The 19439-nt window shown below is 37.5% G+C and overlaps 1 protein-coding gene across 1 annotated transcript; it reads left to right on the top strand.

Annotated features, from left to right (window-relative positions):
• Positions 1–16448: 16448 nt before the first annotated feature.
• Positions 16449–19439, top strand: LOC131021160 (uncharacterized). The gene is made up of 2 exons (XM_057950250.1): positions 16449–17070; positions 19369–19439. Exons 1-2 carry the CDS (start codon positions 16449–16451, stop codon positions 19437–19439), a joined length of 693 nt encoding a protein of 230 aa, XP_057806233.1.

The raw sequence follows: 19439 nt of genomic DNA, 5'->3' as shown, positions 1-19439 counted from the left end.
CACTGCCATGAAGGTAAATCATAGTGGATTCTATTGGCCTTCAATTTTTGCAGATTGCCATGCTTTTGTGAAGTCGTGTGATCGTTGTCAACGCATGGGCAATATCACCAAGAAGGATGAGATGCCGCAGAATATCATTGTTGAGGTGGAGCTGTTTGATGTTTGGGGGATTGACTTCATGGGTCCTTTCCCTGCGTCTTGTGGTTTTTCCTATATTTTGCTTGCTGTGGAATATGTTTCTAGATGGGTGGAGGCGATTCCCACTGCCACCAACGATTCCAAAGTAGTCATTAAATTCTTGCAAAAGAATATTTTGACTCGGTTCGGAGCACCGAGAGCGTTGCTTAGTGATGGGGGGTCGCACTTCAACAATAAATTGCTAGCAAGCGTTTTGGCAAAGTATGGAGTAAAGCACAAGGTGACAACTCCATATCATCCTCAAGCTAATGGGCAGGCGGAATTGGCTAATCGAGAGATCAAGCAAATTTTGGAGAAAAGTGTGGCCAACAAGAAGGATTGGGCGAAGCACCTAGATGATGCTCTTTGGGCATATCGCACTGCCTACAAAACTCCGATTGGCATGTCTCCCTATCAACTTGTCTTTGGCAAGTCATGTCATTTACCTGTTGAGATTGAGCACAAGGCATATTGGGCGACGAGGAGAATCAATTTGGAGTTTAAGGAGGCTGGTCATACAAGACGTGATTTGTTGACGGAGTTAGATGAATGGAGGAATGAGGCTTATGAGAGTTCCCGCATCTACAAAGAGAGAGCCAAGAAATTCCATGATTTGAACATTCGCACCAAGGAAATCAAGCCAGGAGATGAGGTACTTTTATACAATTCTAAATTGCGTTTGTTTCCTGGCAAGCTGCAATCAAGATGGACAGGGCCATATGTGGTGCATAAGAGCAATTGGAATGGGACGTATGAGTTGTTCGCTGCTGATGGCACTACTTTCACTGTCAATGGTCATCGTCTCAAACCGTATTTCAAGTCGAACGTGGATCATGGTCTTGAAGTTGTCAAATTCAATGACGCATGAGTTTGAGGTACCGTCAAGCTATAGACGTTAATTTTAGCACTTTTTGGGAGGTAACCCAATTTTTTTTATTGCTTTCTTTTATCTTGTTTCTCTTTAGTTTAATAGTTCTTTTTCGTTTTTCCTAGTAGTTTTTTTTTTTTTTTTTATAATTTTCGTTTTTCTGTTCTTTATTTAAAAAAAAAAAAAATTCGAAGGGCCGGCGACCGCCGGGTGCAGGCCAATATTAACAAAGGAGCCGGCGACCGCCGCCGGGTCGCCGCGCGGTCGCCGTGCGTGCGGCTGGGTGAGTTTTTAAGTGGTTCTTTTCCCTTTTCTTCATTCTTTCATATCCTTTCACTCCCTCACTCCAAAACCCACGAAAATCACCATTTTTCTTCATCAAATTACTCCTAACTCACTTCAAATTCACCAAATTCCTTCCACACATCTCTTACCCACGTCATAATCTTCCATTCCATCCAAATACTTTGAGTGTTCTTCCACTTAATCACCCACATTCAAGTTTAGAGGTTTTTTGTGTTGGGTTTGTAGATCTTCACCTATTTTTGCTAAGGATTCAAGGTAACTCACTTCTATTCTTTGTTTTTATTGTTGTTCTTGCTAGTTTTACTAAGATTTTTGCTATTGTTCTAGCTTAGCTTGGTAATTTAGCTTGATTTTATGATATTGGAGTAGTTAGTGTAGTGCTTTATTTTGTGAAGTTTAGTTGTGGATTGAAGCATGCTAGTCACTTGTGGTTTACTTGTTCATCTTACTTATGTTTTTTATTAATGCTAGCATGTTACTTTGTTGGAGAATTTAGCTTGATTTTGTGATTTGGAGGTAGACTTTGCTCATGATATGTTTTGCTTTGCTTATTCATATGAGTAGAGTTAGTTTGGAATTGTGAGATTTAAGGATTGAGTTGTGGATTAGGGGGATGATTTTTATTGAAAGTTTTTGCTAAGTTAGGAGCTTCATTGCTTTATCTTTGTTGGTTTGTTGGTTATAGATGGTGCTGAGGAATTGATTGAAAAGTTTTTGTAGGCACAATGGCACCAAAGAAGAGAAAGGGGAGCGCTGGAGCCTCGGGGTCGAGAAACACTCCATTGACACCCGATCAGCCCGAGTATCACGGCGTGGTACTCATGTCGGATCTTGATCGACCACACGATATGCCGACCCGGCTGTGCTCCAAGAGATGGGGATTTATGGAGATGTCCAGCAGTTGTTCGCCAACATTGGGTGGAACCGTATTCTTGAAGGAGGATGGCCCACGATAGAGAGAGTTGTGCTCGAGATGATGAGCACGTTTGATGAGAGAGTGATGTCGGCGACGTATCCCGACTCGATGGCCTTCCAGCTCAACAACAATTGGGAGCATGATGTGGACATGGGCACCATTAACAGCATCTTTGAGTGCCCTACTGATTGTGCTTTCACACATCTTGCCGGATTTCGACCGAAGGAGCTGTGGAGGGATTTGGTGCAACCCGAAGGTGGTGTATACGCGTCGGGCAGTTCTAAGGCAGCTAGCATCAGAAACCCGGTCTTTAGGGCAGTTCAGCGCATCATCGCCCATACTGTTCTCGCTCGTAAGGAGAATATTAATGTTAGCCAGTTGGACCTTTACATTATCTATGCTATGCTTACTAGAACCCACATCAGCCTCGCCGACATTTTGGTGCAGCAATTTTACAGAGTCGCCAAGGCCCCCAAGGGCATTATTACGATTGGAGGGATGCTCACTCCCATTGCTTTACACTTCTGTCGCGAGGTGAGAGATTGGCAGGATTATGCGGGGTGAAACTTTACTACATGCTCGCCGGATGTTTGATATGCGAGTGATCTCCCGAGTTAATCCGCCTTTCACGTTTATTCAGAGGGATGGGGATCACTTTCCCCTGCCCAACACTGCGCTCACTACGGTCAATGGTCGTTATGACATGAACAACTGGAAGTTGGACACTCCTGCTCATCGCGCACTGGCGGGCCCAGGAAGAGGTGGCCACGGGATGCAGGCGCAACCCGAGATTGAGGTAGATGAGGAGGAACAGGCGGTGTCTCCTCCCCATGCACATCAGGGCGCGGCTGCCGGCGCAGAAGGTCACTATGATATGGCAGCTTTGACCGAGAGGATGGGTAGTTTGGATGCCCAGTTTACCGTCGTTCGTGGCGACATGATGGCTGTGAGAATAGCGCAGCAAGAGGCCGACCGACGCCAGGCGGAGTTTGAGGCGTATGCACGTGAGCAGTTCGGCCGCCAGCAGCAGTTTGAGGAGTATCAGCGAGGTGAGATAGAGCGACAGATGGCTATGCAGGAGGAGCTTTTACGCGAGTACCGGCGGTTTCGTGATCCACCGGCCTCCTGATTGCGTTTCTGTGAGTATGCATCACATAACCTTTATCTATTTTTCCCTCCAAATTTATTTTCGAGCTTTTGCTCCTTAATAAGTTTGGGGGAGGGGGATGGAGATTGGTTATGTTTTGCACGCTTCATGCTTTTTCTTGCTTTTATTCGCTTAGCTTAGTCTGTTTTGCTTGTGTTTGGTCTGTTTTCGTAGCATGTTGGAGTCTGGTGTGTTCTTTACTTGCTTGTTTTATTATGTTTTAGTTGGTTGGTGCTTTGCTGCAATGCTTTTGAGTGGGTTATTACTCCATTAGATTTTTGGTGAGGGGCTTATGATGATTTCTTTGATAAAATTTGGTAGAATTCAATCTTCTTTGACAAGTTGAGCATAATTTGAACTAATTTGCATAGTTTAGGGTGATTTTGACCTTGATTTTGGGACGTTGAATAAACCTGTGAGGATTTGAGCTATAACTGTTTATTATGCACAGTTTATTCTTTGTTGTGAGTTTTGTCATTGCATGTGGTGATCTTCTAGAACTTGCCATAGTTTCTGTGTCGAGGTTGCTGTTGTGCCCAGGATTAGGAGATGATTTTAGGCCATCTTTTGTTAGCCACATTAATTTCCCAAACACTGTCCTTGAAAAACAAAATTTATCCTTTGTTATCCACTTTGAGCCTATTTAGCTTTTATTCTTTAGCTGGATGATAGGGGGTGATGTAGTATATGGGGATCTTTATGTGGTGAATATTCATAGTGGGTTGTGAAAAAGAAGGGATGATATTGTGTTACTATTTACTCTTATAAGCTCTAGAAAAGTTGTGGAAAGAAAAGAAAAAAAAATATATATATAAAGTCGAGTGTATATTGAGATATTTGTTTGAAAATCGACTTTGTGTGTTGGAAATAAATGGAGAGCATAAAAGAGTGTTTAGTTCTGTTTTGTGATGATTAAATCCCTTGAGTTGTGTTGATTATGGTGATATAGTTGGGTGGAAGATGGAATTTATTCCATGTTTGATTAGTGAAGCTATAAGGTTGGTGTTCTTGATCTATTTGAGTCACTTAGCCTATATTTCCCTACCTTAACCAATGTCCCTACATTATAACCCGAATAAAAAGACCTTTTTGATCTTAGTCCTGGCACACTATTAGCGATGGAGATTGTAGACGATTGGCAAGCCTATGGTAAGTGATCTGCATTGCATTGAATTCGATGAGAGTATACACGTCCCATCATACACATTGAGAGTTGAGTGATACACATACATAGTGAGATTCAATTGTTTGAAATTCAAGGTTGATTTTGCTTTAAGTTGTGTTTAATTGGTGAACTTTGTGTTTACTTGTTGGAGATTTGAGAATTCTAACTTTCTATGTTTTTCTGAGGCCTCGGTGATCCAAATTTCTGCCCATTCGTGTTTATTGAGTTCATTCTTTCCATTATTCGAGGACGAACAATGATGTAAGTTTGGGGGAGTTGATAAACACTCATTTTGCATTGTTTTTAGGAGTGTTTAAGTGTTCAAAGTGCTAGAATTATGCTTGGTTGTGATATCATTTGGTTTAAGTTTCATATTCTTTTGTAATATTGCTTTTGGGTATGGTTTTGGTCATTTTGCTATAGGTTTGAGTGTTTTGAAAGCTACATATGGATGTTGAAGATCCAAATATCAAGTTACAAGTGTTCCGGATGCGAAAATCGATGAAACGAGCTTGAAGAGCTCGAGAAAAGGAGGAAACGGAGTTGCCGGCGATCAACCGGCGACCCAGCTGGCGACCGCCGCTCAGCCCGCCGAGAAATCGGCGTGGCTGGCGATCGGGCGGAGCCCGCCGGGCGCCCGCCGCGTGAAGAGGAAAAACCGTGAAGAAACCGGCGACCGCCGGATGCCCGCCGAGGGGTCGCCGTCTGTCCGCCTTTATGCGTTTTTATGCGTTTTTCAAAGTCTGTTCGAGCTCAAACTCTGTTGTTTTACCCTGGCACTATATATAGGTCATCTTTTGACCTATTCAGGGTTCCCAGATTTTATTTTACAGTTTTCTAGCTTTCAGAATTTCATTGCTTTCTAGTTTTCAAGGCTTGGATCAAGACTGAAGATTCAAGCCGCTACAATCGTTTTTCATTCGGTTTTTATACAATTTAGTTTTTATAATTGCATTCTATTTAATTATGCTTATGTTATATTTTAGCATGTCTGGCTAGTTTCCTTTAGCTGATTCTAGGGTTTGTAAATAGTTGATTGAATTTATGTGATTTATTTGTTAATACCTTTGTGCCTTCCAGTTTATGATTCATAATTCCTGGTGCTTGATTTCTTGTGGATTATCTGATCAATAGTTTGCATGTGTAGCTATTCGGTTTGAGACCTAGCGGAGATAACTGTTTAGCGGATTCAGAAATGTATGATATGATTTTAACCTTGAGACCTAGCGGAGATAGGTGGATCATAGGGAGCTATTCTTAGGAGCTATTGGGAGTTAGTAGATTTTCTTGAGACCTAACGGAGATAGATAATTTACTAATCTACGATCGTTGCTGCTCTAGCGAGAGTGATTGATTAATTAAGTGATCTCTCATCATAACTGGATTAAACTGGTACATAGGATTAATAGATTTATTATGTGGATTTAGTTAATGAATTTACTACCCTAGGATCAGTTGTCTTTTAATATTCGAATTTTCCTACGTGTTTTTAATTATTGTTATTTGCGTTTTAGTTTAAGTTAATTAAACCTTCCTGCTTTCGTTTACCTGCATACTGTGAGAGTCTGTTTAGGAGATAGATAAAGTAATTTCGTTTTACAGTCTCTGTGGATACGATACTCTGCTTGCTATTTCTGTGCTAGGATTACACCGTGTTAGTTGCGGTATTTTTGTTGCTAATAAAATAGTGATCAGTAGAACACGTATGAATTTATCCAACAGAGTTACGAATTGCGAAAAATAAATTTTTGTTACCTATGGGATTCGAATTCAGGACCACGAATTCATCTAACAGGGTTACGAATCAACCGTAGATCTTGATGATCTAAGGGCTGAAAATCATTTATATTTTATACACTTAAGAGTATTTTTATTCTAGCCCTCCCCTATATATATATATATATATATATATATAGGAATGTTATGCTACATACCTTATGTGAGCACCTTACGTGAGCACCACTCATGTTTAGCCATTGTTAGCATTATCTTTTTTGTTTTAGATATTTATTTTTATTCTAATACTTCATAAATCGTTATTAGGATCATTAATTTTATAAATAACATAAAAACCAAAGTCTAATTTATTCTTTTTATTAATTATTTGAAGTTAAAGGGAATATGAACAAATCGGACTTTGATTTTTTGTTATTTATAAAATTAATGATCCTAATAACGATTTATGAAGTATTAGAATAAAAATAAATGTCTAAAACAAAAAAAATAATGCTAACAATGGCTAAACGTGAGTGGTGCTCACGTAAGGTGTTCACATAAGGTATGTAGCATAACATTCCTCGACGAGAATATATATATATATATACACACACGATAATTAATTAAACCGGTTCTTCGACGAGACATTATATTATTTATCGATATGTCTTTTAATCAGTACTTCATGACAGCCTACTATAACATCGAGAGATCAACAAATTATACATTCCATGATAAGGAAATTAATAGATAATGAGAAGGAATATAACATAATTAAGCATCAAACAACAATATTACATTCATACCTCATATATAATAGAAATAACTTCTGCCTTCACTAATCACAGAAGGTGCAGATACATCAACCAATTTTCCTAGCTAGCTACTCGGAAGACTTGGCTAGATGCACAATGTTTATTATAGCTATTCTTTTAGACGAAAATTAAAGATAAAATAACATATTGGTGAAAAAACATGCTACAAATAAAATTCAAGTAATACCAACCATAACATAAACTAATAAAACATCTAGATAGGAGAAGGAGCTAGAGGAGCCTCTTCTGCTTCAGGTGCCGGCGATGGAGCCTCGGGTTCTGGCTCGTATGGTGGCGGCGGCGGAGAGTGGCAATGTTTATGAAGAAGATAGAAAAAATCTTTATACGGTGGCGGAGGATAAGAGTGATAATATTTGATGCAATCTTTATGATAAAAGAAGGTAGCGTTTATAGTTGTGAAGGACGATATGAATAACAAAACTATAAAAACACAAGATTTGAGATTCATTTTGCTCTCTATTAACTACTAAGTATTTAGATATGATTTTGGTTTAACTCACTGCATAAATGGATGGATGTTTCTCCATTTATATAGGACTCGTTCTTAAAACTAATTAATCTAGACTAATTAAGGCAATAACAACTTTATTTATATAGGTTTGGCTATTTAATAAGTGAGCCTACAACATTACGTCATGCTGCGCCTGCGGGTTCACGTAAAGCGGTCCACACAGCCTATTGGTTGAATTTATAACTTTTTTTAAAAATTTAAAATAAAAAATAATTTAATGTGAACGAATTAAAACAATGATGCTGAGCTTCTTAATCTTTTATCAAATGCGATTAACTAATTGTAAAAATAGAAAATAGTGTGGTTAGTTTCAGTTTCAAAGCTGCAGTTATTGCTTATTTTCTTCTAATTATTTAATAAATAATTTTATATAGATGCAACAATAAACTCAAATCCAAATCCTTCGAGTACTATACTATCAATCTATCAGCTCAACAGGCGTACACTAAGTGTAATTCATTTTTTTGATAAATGAATAATTAAATAATTAAATTTAAAATTGTCACGACGTATAAACGTACTCTCTAATGTTAGACTAAGACTCCGCACAAATATGAGTAGTTTTTGTGTATGTATTGATCACTAGCTACTAGACACGTATGTCTAAACGCCCAATAAAAGAAACCTAGCTATGAGATGGCCATAATAAAAATGATGTGTATATTAAATTAGATAACTCTACTCGATCTCTATATTAATATTTTACATGATTTCTCGGTTCTAACACTTCATTATAATTCGAATGAACATTTCAAATTTTGAATGTTAGTAGTAGGGCTGACAAATTGTGCGTATCGGATATATCGTTATCGGATATAATACGATACGATAAGATCAAACACGAACATGATCTATTAAAAATTACTCGACACGAATACGAACATGACACGATCTACACAAACACGAACACGACACAAAAACGATAGCAACACGATTTAAATTCACGATACTTTTATATGAGTTCTACTGTCACACAATACTTTTATCTAGGCCTCACAATTACTAAAAAAAAACAAGGAAGTTGGCTTTGGCTTTCATTTTAAGTCCATGTTTGTTTGGGTGTTTTTGGAGGTTAGAAAGGGATTTAATTAATTGAATCCATTATTTGTTGTTTGGTTTGAGTAATGAGTTAACTATTACCCTTACTTGAGGATAATCCAATCATTCAAATTGGTACCCCTCAAAATAGAGGAAAAACAAAAAAAAAGGAATCTCTTAGTAGTGATTCCTTTCCATTGCTAACCAAACACTCAATAAAAATAATGGTTATTGTTACCATTCCACTCCTTTATTTGATTTCATTCTATTTATATTCCTCTACTTGAACCAAACGAGCACTAAGTAGTTTTCCGACTTCTAACCTTTTCATTTTACCATTGGATGTGCAAAAGTTGATCAGTTTCAACTTTTAAGCCAATTTTTACACCTAGGCGCCCTATGGATGCCTAAATTCAAGAATCCACGATCCCAACTTTATGAGTTCCACAATGCCTCATTAGCTGTTTATAACTCACCAACGTCAATTCTATTTTTTCCTTCAACAATAAACATATAAATGCAACTTTCATATGAGTCCCGCTATTATAATAAACCTACAAGCTCAATAAAAAAATTAATAGGGCTCAAATAAAAAGAAGTCGACTTTTAAATTTGAAAATTGATTCCAACTTTCATATTTGAACATTGGAGATGTAAAAATGGATTCTAACTTTTAATCCAACTTTTTCACATGCTAATTATGGAGATTGGAGACGCCCTAACATTCTAAACATGAAGACATTTTTTATTGTCTTAATTGGACAATGAAGAATAGAGATGAGTATCCGAATTTCAGATCATTATTTTTATTTTTTAATTTGATTTGACCCAAAAATTCGAATTTTAAAGAAACTATAATTTGATTTGAAAATTCAAAAAAATTTAAATCAAATCCGATCCGCACCAAAAAATCTCAAGTACAAAAAAAAAAAATCTAAAAAATTCAAAAACCCCAAAACTCCAAAAATTCCAAAATATATACCAACCAACCAATTAAACAATTATGATCGGATTAAAATCCCAGCTAACAAATTATTATCGATTCAAAAGACAGACAGTTCGATGACTAGTAATAACAGGGAGATGGATGAGGTTTTTCGGACCTACTTCCAAGAGCTTTTCACGTCCGGATCGACTCATAACCCTGCCGAAGTCCTGCGTTCCATTAAGCCAGTCGTCACAGAGGATATGAATCGAGATCTTGCACTTCCTTTCTCATAGTCGGAGATTGTCCAAGCTCACAAGCAGATGCACCCTACTAAGGCCCCTGGGCCTGACGGTATGCCTGCTCTCTTCTACACCTCTTGTTGGTCGTCTGCTAAAAACGTCATTGTTCCCATGATTCTTGATATTGTCAATAATGGTGCTTCCCCAGGTCCTTTAAATTCTACGTTTATTTGCCTTATTCCGAAAAAGAAAAAATGTGTGCACCCTTCCGAGATTCGTCCTATTAGCCTTTGTAATGTGGAATACAAAATCATTTCTAGAGTTATCACTAATCGTCTAAAGGTGTACATGTCTCCCCTCTATCATTAATGAGAGTCAGTCTGCTTTTGTCCCGGGTCGTCAGATTACTGATAATGCCTTGCTTGCTTTTGAGATTTTTCATATGATGAAATTGAATAAGGAGAAAGTCCATGGAATGTTTGCTTTCAAACTTGATATGGCGAAAGCTTACGATCGAGTTGAATGGGGTTTTCTGGACATGAGGCATTTGTGTTTCTCTTCTCGTTTTGTTGACTTGATTATGCGTTGTATTTCTTCTATGTCTTTCCATGTTCTTATTAACGGTTTTCCAGGTTCTCCCTTTGAGCCTACACGAGGATTGAGACAAGGGGACCCCCTCTCCCCCTTTCTCTTTCTGTTTTGTGCAGAGGCCCTTTCTGGATTGATGAGGAAGGCTGAAACTATAAATCTGTTGCATGGTGCGAAGCTCTGTAGAACGGCACCGAGGGTGAGCCGCCTTTTGCTTGCTGATGATTGCATAATTTTTGGTCTTGGGAATGCTAAGGAGGTGATGGTGGAGATATTTTGCGTGAATATGAAGGTGTTTCGGGGCAAAAAGTGAACTTGGATAAATCGACCATGTCTTTCAGTGGGGGTATCTCTGAGGCTGTACAACTAGAGTTGGCTGGTTTGATGAGAGTGAACCGAGTCAACCAACGTTCTACCTATTTGGGCATCCCTAGCACGGTGGGAAGATCAAAGAGAGAAATCTTTCAAATGCTGGTCGACAGAACAAGGAAGAAGTCAAAGGATTGGAAAAGACGCTTTCTTTCGGGTGCATGTAAAATGGTACTCATCAAGTCGGTCCTTCAATCTATCCCTACTTACTTGATGAGTTGTTTTGTCATCCCGTAGCAGATTTGTCAACGCCTGAACAGTGTAGCAGCAAATTTCTTCAAGGTTCAAAAGCACGATGAGAGACGTATTCACTGGAAGAGCTGGAGAAAGTTGTGTATGCCAAAAAGTATGGGTGGTTTAGGTTTTAGAGATATCAGCCTTTTCGACCAAGCGATACTCGAGAAGCAAGCTTGGCGGCTACTTACAAATGAAACATCTATGCTTGCCCGTTCTCTTAAGGCTAGATACTTCCCGCGTAATGATTTGCTCCTTGCTAGAAATGCACATAACCCTTCTTTTGCATGGCAAAGTATTCTAGTAGTCATAGACCTACTTGCGGCGAGGCTGACCTGAAAGTTGGGTGATGGGAATCGGATTAGGATTGGCTTGGATCCTTGGTTGCCCAACGGGAAGGGACAGTTTGAGGTAGCAAAGGTAACGGAAGGTGCTGGAGGTATAAAAGTTAAAAAGTTTTTGTTTGATTAGAACTTATCTTGGGACGAGAGCAAGCTGGCCGAGGTTTTGGAGTCCAAAGACAAACGGAGAGTGCTTGCCCAACTGAGGGTAAGACCAAACGAACCGGACCGTCCCTTTTGGTCAAGTGGTAAACTCAACGTATACTCGGTTAAATCTAGGTATCGCCTTGCTATGGATCTCAGATTGAGAAATGAAGCGTCTTCTTCCTCTTCTTATAGTGTTTTATGGAATTGGATTTGGAATCTAGATGTTATACCCAAGGTGCGTTTGTTCATGTGGAAATGTCTCGCTAATGTTCTTCCCACGGCCCTCGCTCTTTGGAACAGATGTATCGATGTGGATACCTATTGCAGAAGATGTGGGAGTATGAGAAAAACACGAAACATGCGATCCGAGACTGTAAATGGGCTGAGACTCTTTGGTCGGTCTCATCTCTCTGACTCCCGCCGATGAATGGAGTTTGCACCATTCCGGAATGGTTTGAAAAGATACGTTGCAACCCCCATAACGAAGTCCATTCCTACTTCGCAACCCTATCCTGGTCGATTTGATATGCTCGGAACATGCTCCTTTTTCAACAGCAGGAGGTTTCTCATTTGAAAGCATGGCGATTGCGTCTCGTGCCATTTGGTCAGCCCCGACCTGTATTCCGCAGCAGACTTACCAGACGATTGGGCTGATGTGCAGTAGGGAAGGACAGATGAAGTTATCGAGTGATGCGTAGGGCTGTAAACGAGCCGAGCCGAGCCGAATACTAGTAGGCTCGAGCTCGGCTCGTTTAAATATTTGGGTGTTCGAGCTCGGCTCGAGCTAGATTCGAGCTTTTATCTTGATGATCGAGCTCGGCTCGTGACCCACTTACTAAGCTCGAGCTCGGTTCGAGTTCGGCTCAGGTGATGCTCGATAATATCGAATTCGAAATCGAGCTCGAGCTCGGCTCGTTAGATGTTCGTATATATGATGTTCAAGCTCGAATTTGTTATAAATTTAAGAAAATCTTCTTAATTACTCACTCCGTCCGCCAAAAGTATGGCACAATTACTATATTTGGCGTCCGCAAAAAGTATTCTACTTTCCTTTTAAAGCCATGGTCCCACCATCCACCTTTATATTTTATCCTTACAAACACTCTTTATTTACAAAAAACCCACCCCAAATTCAATCTCAACCACACATCTCAAAAAGTTGTGGGACCCTTTCTCCACTACATCAACATCATCACCAATTTTATTAAATCCCGTGCCCAACCAAAGTGCCATACTTTTGGCGGACGGAGGGAGTAGTATGTTACTCGAGTTCGAGTTCGACTCGTTTAAGGCTCGTGTACTAACTCGATTGAAGGCTCGACTGAAGGTTCGTGAACAGGCTCGCGAACATGTTCGCGAACAATCGAATTTGAACATGTTCGCGAACTCAACGAGCCGAGCACTGTCAGGCTCGATGAAATTTTCGAGCTCGAAATCAGGCTCAAGTTCGGCTCGTTTATTATCGAATCGAGCTCCGAATGAGCTTTTTTCGAGCCGAATCTCGAATAGCTTGCGAATAGCTCTGTTCATTTACATCCCTAGTGATGCGGCACTGAAGAAGGGTCTTGGTCTTGGCATTGGAGTTGTTATGAAGGATGGTAATGATACAGTTTTGGGGTGTCACTTTGGGTATAAAGCTGGAGCTTTTACTGCTGTTGAAGGTGAAGCTCTCGCTCTTCTTGAAAGCTTCAATCTTTGCCGGGAACATGGTATCACGGATGCAATTTTTGAGATGGATAATCAATCTTTGTACTGGATTCTTACCAAGGGCGAAGATGACTTTTCTTACCTGGGAATCACTTTGAGAGCAATCTATGGAATGATGAGCTTCTTTCGTAACGTTGAATTCAGTTGGGCGCCCCGCGATGGAAATTTGGATGCTAATAGGATAGCTTCTTATGCTTTATGTAACTCTCTTCATCTGTCCTCTGTTCGGGAGCTCCTCTTTGATGTTCACTGACTTTGTTTTGGTGTTTGAATGAATCTCCTTTTGGCTCTAAAAAAAAAACAAATTTTTCATAACACTCAACCAAGAAAAATACCAATTATATGTATATATATATATATAGTTCGAATTTTAGATTTTTTTTTGTTTTCAGATTTTAAATATATCAATCTGATCTGATCCAAAACTTCGAAATTTGCCTAAAATTCGATCCAATTCATTTGGAAAATTCAAAAATCCGAACCAAATTTTAAATTTTGATTCGAATACGATATACGAATTTCAGTTATTTTGCTCACCTCTAAATCCTAATAAAAAACTATATCTAAAAAAGCATCGCATGCATAACTTATGAGTCATTTCCATTTACTAACAGTCTGCAACGTTATAAAAATATTTGATTTAAATAATCTAGATCATATTTAAAAAAAAAATTCATTTAAATTTAATTTTATATAAATTTAGATTTTAGGATTTAAGATTTAGAGTTTATTATCTTTCATTTAAGTTATATATTACATATTTTATGTTAAAAAGAATTTCATGAAAATATATAGACATAATTGAAATAGACCAAAAGAATGATAAAAAAGAAAATAAAAATTGTCTATCCAACATTAATAATGGACATATATATTTAGACGGAAAAAAATCATGAAAGTCGAGTACATTTTAAATATACAGAAACGATCACCTACCCACCGTGGGCAATCATAATATGCCCACCATTAATGTGACAATTTTAATTAGGAGAGCATGTTATGCTTGCCCACGGTGGGTAGGTGATCGGTTCTGATTTAAATACTCCCTTCGTTCGGTTATAACATTTTTTTAAGAAAATGTAGATAAAATAAATGAGTTGAGAGATAGAGAGAGAGTAGTGAAAAATTAAGAGAGAGATAAGGAGAGAGATCGATAGAGTATATAAATATTTTTTATAGGGTTGTGGCAAAAAAATACACGAACTTTGAACAAAGTTGTAATTTTCACCTGAATTTTCAATGAAGCCAAAAATACGTGAATTTATAGTTTTGTTGCAATTTTCACCTGAGTTTGACTTTCGACGAAATTAGAGCTTAGTTGGCAGTTGGAAGTTCACCTGATGTTGGTCTAACTTCTTATGATGAGGAGTATTTAGAAGCTCGAAGGTCTAGAAAGGCAAAATTAATATATTTGACTTAATTTCGATTGTCAATTAAGTTCTAATTTCGTTGAAAGTTAAACTTATGTTAAAATTGCAACAAAGATATAAATTCATGTATTTTTTTTAGCTTAATTGAAAGTTCAAGCGAAAATTGTGACTTTTTTCAAAGTTCGTGTATCTTTTGGCCATATCAAATTGAGACATTATTAATGAGACATCCCAAATGAAAATTGGGACGTTATAAAAGGAACGGAGGGAATATATATATATATATATATATATATATATATATATATATATATATATATATCTATTAACACATATATATATATATAGGGTGTGGTTCTAGAGAGAACTACATTATTTGTGAGAATGTGAGAACCATCAAATCTAATGCATCCACTGTAAAAATTAATGCATTCACTGTTAAAATTAATGCACTCAAAAAAATAAAAAAAAATTGTTCCCTTCAGGATTCGAACCCAGGATCTGTATTCATCCAACAAGATGATGCATCCACCGTAGATCTTAATGATCGAATGGCTGAAAATGGTTCTCTGTTCTTTTTTTATTTGTGGTTCTTTCTTGAACCTCTTCCTATATATATATATATATATATATATATATATATATTGAAATTAATTTGCAAAAATGAGAATGCAGCACAATCATGAGAACGCGCGAGAAGAACTGTTTAAATATTTGTGTAAAGCAAAATTTTTAACCCGAAAAATTAAATGGAAATATAGGTGCTACGTAGGAGATAAACTTTATATAAATTCTATGGAAACTGTCAACGATAAGCTTCTATAATATAGTAAACGTTAAATGGAAATGTAGTAGGCTCCCAAGACCACTTAGGCCACCTTTAGTAACAGCTATAAGCACATAATTGTAGTTGATTTTAATTTTATGTAGTCACGGACCAAATGCAATCAATTGTAGGGTATTTCCGGCTAATATCTGTATACATTTATCTATATACATATATTTAGGATTAAATATAAATTTTATCCCAACTTTTCCTACTTTTTTTTCAAATCTATCCAAAGCTTTATAAAATATTTTATTTTGTAGTTTGTACCTAATCTTATAAAATAATTTTAAATCTTATATATAAATTCTCTTAAAAATAATACAACGCAACTGTTTTCCAATACTCACTTGGCTCAAACCATTCTGTGAGCCTCACATAAGTCTCGGACATGCACTAATTTGACGTCTATTTTTTTTATTTTTTTTTTAGAATTTTAAGAGATATCTAATATATAATTAAATAAGCAATTCGCACGCAGGCGAGACCTTTACACCACACAAAGGTGGAAAAACAACCGCACGCAGGCGGAACCACTACCCACATAAAAATGAAAAACTACCCGCACGCAGACGAGATTGAATCAAGACCTTTCACAAATAACAGTCTTTGAGTGCCTCAACTTTACCACTAGAACAATGCCTCATTGGCATTTGACGTCTAAAAATTAATCCCGTGATAGATTTGAAAATATATATACGAGAGGTCAGGCATAAATTGATATTTTTATGAAGGTATAATGGTAGATTTTAAAAAGTGCGAAAGTTCGAGATAGAAATTACTACAATAAAATTCCTCGAGGAGGGGAGGAGGCTGTTGTGGATGAGAGTGGTTAAGTCCTTATACGGGGATCTTGAGTGGGGTGAGACTGGAGTGGGCTGCTCGGGTAGGGGGAGAATTAGAGATGGCTGGTGGACTAATATTATCTCGACAGCAGGGGGCCTGACCGGATCTTGGTTCCTCGACAAGATTAGACTTTTTATTGGGGAGGGAGAGAGTATAAAATTTTGGAGCCATAGATGGTGGGACTTAAACCTCTTAAGTTTGTTTTCCCTAGACTTTACCATCTTTGTGCCAATAAAGATGCCCTCATCAGTGAATCGGGGGCTTGGGAGAACGGGAGATGGAAATGGCAGGTAACATGGCGTCGTGAGCTGCTTGAAAGAGAGGTGGAAGGGGTTAATGAACTCTTTAAGGTTATTGCTTTGGTTAATCCAGTTGTAGGTTCGCGTGACCGGTGGTCTTGGAGTGCTTCCAGCGACAGTATTTATTCAACACGCTCAGCATACGAGGCTATCAAAGAAGCAGAGCACGAGATGCAAAGGGAGATTGATTCCAAGAAAATTTTGCCAAAGGCGTGGAAAATTCCAGCTCCTCATAAGGCGAAAGTCACGGCTTGGAGAATACTACAAGATAGATTACCTTCTTGTGACAACCTCAGGAAAAGAAATATTTTGCTTTCCATTGAAGAACTCCACTGCAACGCATGCTTTTTTCAGGTGGAATCGACAAATCATCTGCTCCTCCACTGCCCAAAGTCAGTGCAAGTCTGGGACGAAATTCACAAGTGGCTCGGTGTTTCTTTTGTTCGCCTTCAAGATGTGGTTTCGCATTTCGTTGCTTTTACAGGTTTGGGAAACTGTAAGCGGAACAGAAAATTCTTTTCGGCGCACTGGTGTTGTGTTAATTGGGTGCTCTGGAAGTGTCGGAACGAGAGTCGCTTTGAAGGAAGAGTTTGGGAGATCCAGTCCTTGATCTTGGAAGTTAAAACAAGAATGTGGAGTTGGGGTAAAACCTTTCTTTTTTTAGATTTCGGATCCAGCTTTAAGAATTGGATTTCCGGTGACCCACCTCTTCTGTGTTTGTAATGGCTTTGCTCTGGCCACTGTTCTCTAGTATCTCTGGTACCTCTTTGCTTTAATAAAGCCTTTTTCTTATTAAAAAAAAAAGAAATTACTACAATAAATCCTAACTTTTAATAATGTGTTGGTGTGCATATTCCATTATTATAAAACTACATTACCGTACGTAGTATTTATACGGAAGTCTAGATCAGTATTTCCTTTTCTTCACCAGAAACAAATTAATAATTTCTTTAATATTATATAGTACTCCCTCCGTCCCAAACGAAATGGCATATTTCTTTTCGGCACGGAGATTAAGAAATGTGTATAAAGTAGATAAAGTGGGTTGGTGGAAATTATTTAAATATTAAGTATAGAGAGAGTGTATTGCCAAAAAAAGAAACACGGCATTTCGTTTGGGACAGTCCAAAAAGGAAAACAGGACATTTCGCTTGGGACGGAGGGAGTAGTAGTTTTCTTGACATTTTTTTAGCTGTTGCATTAATTTGTGCAATAATTATTTAAAGTGAATTTTATACAAATAAATGTGTAACATAATACCACTTCAGATTCTTGCTTTGATTTTATCAAAAACAAATTTGATTTGAGTTCCAGTGTCTTTCTTTTTATGTTATTCTATTATTTGCTCTTATATGTTGCATTGTGAGTGACTGTAATAAATTGTCATTTTTGTTGAAATGTGCTTATGCCGTTTGATTAAAATTATTGTAGTAGAGATATACTTTGCTCTTAATTATAATTAGTGATTGAAAATTAGAAGATTTTTTATTTATAAACTATATGACATCAAACTTTTTATACATATTGATACTGTAACTTCTTATAATATAGTTAGATATTTAAATTAATCTATCAAAACTTTTTATACTTATTTATTTATATTGTTATACTGCTTTAATTTATGTAATTGTATGTGATAGTATTAGTATTAGTGGTTTATCTCAAATCATGAGCTAGCTATCGGTTTTGATTGTAGTATAGTGGTTGCCCAATTTTTATTGTAAATGTCAAGCATTATAACTTAGAACTGGTTTTTAGTATTTGTGGCAGACTCATTTAAAGGACTTGTGCAATTGCTGTGACTCAAATCATAAGATATTAATTTGACGAAATTACACAAATCATGCTCAATATTTTTTACCTTGTATAAAGTACTCCTCACGGTTCATTTATAAGTTAGACTTGTGCAAACTATATGCCTGTGTTTTAGTGTATGTTATTGTTAAGTAATTCTGGAATATAAGCACTTCAAGTAACAAATCACCACTGTTTGTTTTTTCATATAAATGAAGCCCTCAAGTTAATTATGATGTTAGAAGCTCCAAATCATACAATCTCACGAGTCAACTTTGATTTTTAAAGCTCCAGATAGTAATGTTAAAAAAATTAACGCATAAAAGTTCATTTTTCGTATTTTAAGGTCTAGACGAGATGATGCCCAAAATTCTGGTGTTCAAACATTAGATGTCGTCTTCCAGGCTTTTAGATGGTGATATGATTCTACAGGGTTTCAGACGAGATGATGCTCAGATGAAATAAAATCTTCAATATCGACCTTTTTCCAAAACATCGTTAAATAAAAATTTATACAAAAGAATATTTATTATTCTAATAAAAGGTTAACATTTAATTGAGGAATATAATTCAGATTAATATAATTTCAACTATATTACTTCAAATTAAATAAATTTAAAAATAATTTATATATAAATAATTTTTAGGGTTAATTCTCTCTAAATCCTTAAACTATAGTCATTTTCCGTTTTTTCCCTCAATCTTTGAACTTCCCATAAAAAACCACCAACTATTGATTTTTCCTAATTTTCCCATGACGGGTGGTTTTCCGACCAAATTCGATCACACGTGGAATCAGAATTAAGTGACGTGGACACGCCGGATTGTTAATAAAACGACGTAGTAGCTATTATACATAAACGACGTCGTTTCGTGCTTGTTATTCTTCAATTTGTCGCCGTTCTGCCACGTCCACCACCTTCTTCTCAAAGTCCGATCGCCGCCGCTCATCTCCTCCAATAAACTGGCAAACTACCGCCTTCATCCCTGTCTGTTACAGATTGCCCCGACGACCGCTCTCCTCAAAGGCTCCGCGTTCCCAAGATCCGACCTGAGAACCCTTCTCTTTGA

This window comes from Salvia miltiorrhiza, chromosome 4 (genome assembly GCF_028751815.1).
Source record: "Salvia miltiorrhiza cultivar Shanhuang (shh) chromosome 4, IMPLAD_Smil_shh, whole genome shotgun sequence".
Classification (NCBI taxonomy): domain Eukaryota; kingdom Viridiplantae; phylum Streptophyta; class Magnoliopsida; order Lamiales; family Lamiaceae; genus Salvia; species Salvia miltiorrhiza.
This window is presented reverse-complemented; position numbering and strand designations above follow the sequence as displayed.